A 4,288-nucleotide genomic window follows, 5' to 3' on the forward strand; every position below is an offset into this window, starting at 1 on the left:
CTGGTCTACAGAGTGAGTTCCAGGACAGCCAGGGCTACACACAGAAACCCTGTCTCGAAAAACCAAAAGAAAAAAAAGAAAAAAGAAAAAAAAAGGAACAATGAACCAAGCATCTGTCTCAGAAAACAAACGGAAGGACCAATTCCAGCCAGGTAGAAAGGAGTATTATTGTGCGTAACAAAGCAGAAAACCCTAAAGAAGGACATAGCTTTCTCTCCAACCAATAAACACACTGGCAGCTCCGACCTGGGTGTTCGATGTAGGCGAGACGCTGCAGCCAACATGCTGTGCCTGACTCAGCAAACCAGAGTAGTTGGGGAAAACCTCATGAGGCACAGATGAAGAGGACAAATCCCTAGAGAAGGTCGGTGTAGAGAAGCAGCTCCGGGTGGACGATAGTGTACCAGGTGAGGGCTGTAGAGGGCGCATTCCACCCAGCTGGGGGGCTCTCCAGGCTGGGTTCCTGAGGGATGAGCAGGAGCCCGTTAGGGAAGGGGCCATCTGGGGCGCTCACGCCGCCGCGTCGCCGCCGCAGGGAGAACGCAGAGAACATGTACTATTTCTCGGAGCTGGCCCTGACCCTCAATGAGCAGGAGGACGGCGTGGCGCCCACGGACAGCCGCCTGCGGCCGGACCAGCGGCTGATGGAAAAGGGACGCTGGGACGAGGCCAACACCGAGAAGCAGCGGCTGGAGGAGAAGCAGCGTTTGTCCCGGCGACGGCGGCTGGAGTCGTGCACGGCGGGCTGCGGCGGGGAGGAAGGTGAGCACAGAGCAGAGCATGGCGGGGACCGGGGTGGGGGTGGGGGAACGGGCAGAGACGGACCCAGGGAGTGATGGTGTGGCGGGGGAGGGGGGTATCCCAGGGTAATGGGGAAGGTGAGGAGGGATAATCTACGCCCGGGGGATGGAGTGGTGAGGAGGGGGCGGTGAGCCCGCCGCATGCCCTGGGCAGCAGGCCGCTCACCCCGCCCTCTGTGCCTGCCAAGCAGAGAAGGAGTCAGATGGCTATGCGCCGCTGTGGTTCGAGAAGAGGCTGGACCCGCTGACCGGGGAGATGGCCTGCATGTACAAGGGCGGCTACTGGGAGGCCAAGGAGAAGAAGGACTGGCACATGTGCCCCAACATCTTCTGAGCCACTCCTGCGGCAAATACAGGCGCCTGCACTGCCTGCCAGCCTTTTCTTTAATGCACCCAGTTAAGACAGAACCCACACACGCGCGCACACGCACGCGCGGAAACACACACCGCTTTAGAAGGGGTAAGGGCTGACCTGGGTTCTCCCAGCCCCCAGGTTCCCGGGTCACCTGTGCCCGTTGTTATTGACTTGGGCCCCATGGGCACCCTAGTTCCCAGTTACCACAACTCAGGCCGGCTGGTAGGGCCATGGGCTGCCCAGGTCACTAACCCCAACCTAGGGAGGAAATATTACCCCTGCTAGCGAGCCTCTTTTGACTTTTTTATGGAAAAAAAAAAAATCTCCATTTCTTTCCAATGATGAGGTTTAGTAAATATTTTTAGCATATCATTTAAAAGACTCACTTTCCAAGTTTCATTCTTGCCACATAACTGTCCTGGCAAGAAGCCCTTTTTTAAAGACATGAGGAAGCCAGGCCCCATTGAATGGGGAGCACTTTTAACACAGCCAGGCTTTCTATCTGGACTGTCCAAGCTCCAGGAGCGCAACACCCGCAGAGGCAGCCGAAACCTGGCTGGCCGCGCAGCACAGTGTGTAGAGCCCACAGGGGGAGCAGGAAGGTAGGAAGGCAGCCCCGTGCCAGGCTTTGGCCATGCTGGGACAGTACCCCAGTCCCAAAGAGGCCAAGAAGGGCCAAAAGGCAGGGCCCTCAGGTGCTTCCTGCCCAAGAATCAGGCCCCCAAATCAGCAATAAGGAACAAACCCTTCATTACCCTGGGCTGGTGACCAGGCTCCCGACACCTGGCCTCCTGCCTTGTCCTTAGGCGGCATCAGGGTGCCTCTCCTCAGCACCCCTGACATCTTTATTTGCCTAATTTATATATATGATATAAAAATATATATGACATAGCTATTTTGCTTAAATTTCTATGATATGTGAAAGTGAAAAATGATGAAGACAGGCGTGCCTGTCTGAGTTTGGCCTCCTGTTGGCCCTGCCCTCTCCTTGTAGTCCTTCCAATGGCTTCTGCCAACCTTAGAAATGAAACCTGTCCCTCAGACCCTCGGCCTCCAACCCATCTCACTTCAGTTTGATCTGGAAAGTTCCTTGCAGGGCCTTTCTTTCTACTCCAGGCCTGGTTTTAGTTTTTTGTTTTGTTTTTTTATTAAAAAAAAGAAAAAAAGAAAACACCACGTATGAAATGCCTTACAACGCCCACTCTAGAGAGGGGATGGGGAGGGGAAGAGGAGCGCACCTGGTCTCCCTTAGAGCTGGACTGTACCTCTCCCCAGCAGGCTGAGCAAGCACCTTCTGACCATAATAAAAACCTTGGTTCTGGAGTTTTCCCACAGCCCTGTTCCAGAGTCTGTCTGTGGCTGGTGAAGGTGACAGGCATGTGGGCGTGGGTTTGAAGCATGGAGGCATGGGGCTTTTTTCTGTTCAATTCCTAAGCCACAAGAGGTGAGTCTGGAGGGGGAGAGGGAAGACCTGATGAGACAGAGGGAACACCAATTACTGGCCAGGAGAAAGGGGAACACCACAGCCATGGGGGCAGAACTGGGCCCAGATCTGCCCACAAGCTACCCAAAGCCACCAGCAGCACGTCGTTCATTCCTAGAAACGTCCAGGTAGAGGCAGCATGGCCATTGACCCACAGCCCTCTCTGCCTGACAACTGTGGTGTAGACAACATCTATTGTCCTGTCACCAGGCAACTCAGACCACTGGCTTCTGAGCAGAGAGGCCGGGGGCTTGGCCTGCTGGCTCCACTTCCACTCCCTAGACTTCCAGGTGAGGGGAGTGGTGGTGGTGGGTACTGTCTGCCTTGAAGCCCAGCACCACAGGCTCCGACCTAGCCCCACAAAACACCATCCAGCCTTTCAGTGAGCAGAGGGGCAACCCCCCAATGGACCTGACTCAGAAAGCAAGGGAGGGGACAAGCCATACTGGCACAGTCCAGAAAGGACAAAGGCCTGCACACTGAAGCCAAGAGGGATCCAGAGAGTCAGGAATGGACCAGCAGAACTCTGAACAGCTAGCAGGAGCAATACGATGTTCTAGAAAGACTGACCCTCACTCTGGCTCCCTGTACGAAAGCCCCTCTGAGTGGGAAGAAAAAGGCAGGGCTCACGTGATCGCTGAATTGGCAGGGCCTCAGCAGCAGGCAGATTCATCGTCCCAGTCAAGACCTGAAATCACTGGACGACATGGGATAGTAAAGGGAAATTAAGGGGGCTGAGGGATGGCTCAGGAGATAGAGCACTTGCCATGCAAGCATAAGGACAGGAGTTTGGATCCCCAGGCAAGTATGACAGCCACATGCAGTCAGGAGACAGGTGCAGGTGCCTTGTAGGGCCAGCAAGCTGGCTAGCCAGACTAGCTGCTTGGCGAGCTTGGGTTCAATTTGCAAAGCCCTCTCGACCAAGTGGACTCTGCTTGAAGACGATAATCAACATCAATGTGGGGCATTGATGTGCACATACAGCTTGACAAACACGCCACAGTCCAATAGGATGTTGAGTTTGGCGAGATGACAGATTAAACTGGCACAGGAGTCAGCACAAAAACATACACTTGTACCACAGAGACACAGAAAGGAAACTTGTCAGAGACCCACAGAGTGATGGAGTATTGGAGAGACAGTGTGGTGCAGAGCAGTCCGTATTTGTGGAGGCACAGCAGCCCAAAGGGAGGGGAGACAAGTCCCCCACCCCCCGAAGCACACAGTGCCACTCTGTGTGGGGTGCAGAGCGGGCAGCAAAGGCCTCCACAGCAGTGTGGGCACTCCGTAGTAAGGTAAAGGGCCAAGGGTGTGGCTGGTGTGAGAGTAACTCAGGTGACTCAAAAGAGGGCCACCCAGGCACCCAAGTGGAAGAGTTGGACTGCTGATTCAAATGGCTAGATGGCATTCACACTCTTCCCCTCCAACCTCTCCTTTTCATTCCAGCCTCCTTTTTCCTTCTCTCGTGTATTCTCACTAAGCACAGGCAGGCCCAGGCATGGGGATCTTTATGGCATCCCAAGATCAGGGTATGCTGTCCATTTTTTGACTACATCGCTTTGTGCCTCTCTCTGTTCAATTTCTAGCCATGTCCCCCCCACCCCGGCTTTGCCCCTAACTATTCCCCTCTTTGCTCCTCCCCCTCCCCCT

The 4,288-nt window shown here is 54.7% G+C and overlaps 1 protein-coding gene across 2 annotated transcripts in view; it reads left to right on the forward strand.

Annotated features, from left to right (window-relative positions):
• Nucleotides 1-2,051, forward strand: part of Osbp2 (oxysterol binding protein 2) — a 179,790-nt gene extending 177,739 nt beyond the window's left edge. For both annotated transcript variants that reach the window (XM_031340401.1, XM_031340402.1), the window contains exons 13-14: nt 536-762; nt 992-2,051. In XM_031340401.1, the coding sequence (XP_031196261.1) occupies nt 536-762; nt 992-1,134 (370 nt within the window). In that variant the 3' untranslated portion in view covers nt 1,135-2,051. The remainder of the gene's footprint in view (nt 1-535; nt 763-991) is intronic.
• Nucleotides 2,052-4,288: the final 2,237 nt, after the last annotated feature.

The sequence above is a fragment of the Mastomys coucha genome, unplaced genomic scaffold (genome assembly GCF_008632895.1).
Source record: "Mastomys coucha isolate ucsf_1 unplaced genomic scaffold, UCSF_Mcou_1 pScaffold22, whole genome shotgun sequence".
NCBI classification, from domain to species: Eukaryota; Metazoa; Chordata; class Mammalia; order Rodentia; family Muridae; genus Mastomys; species Mastomys coucha.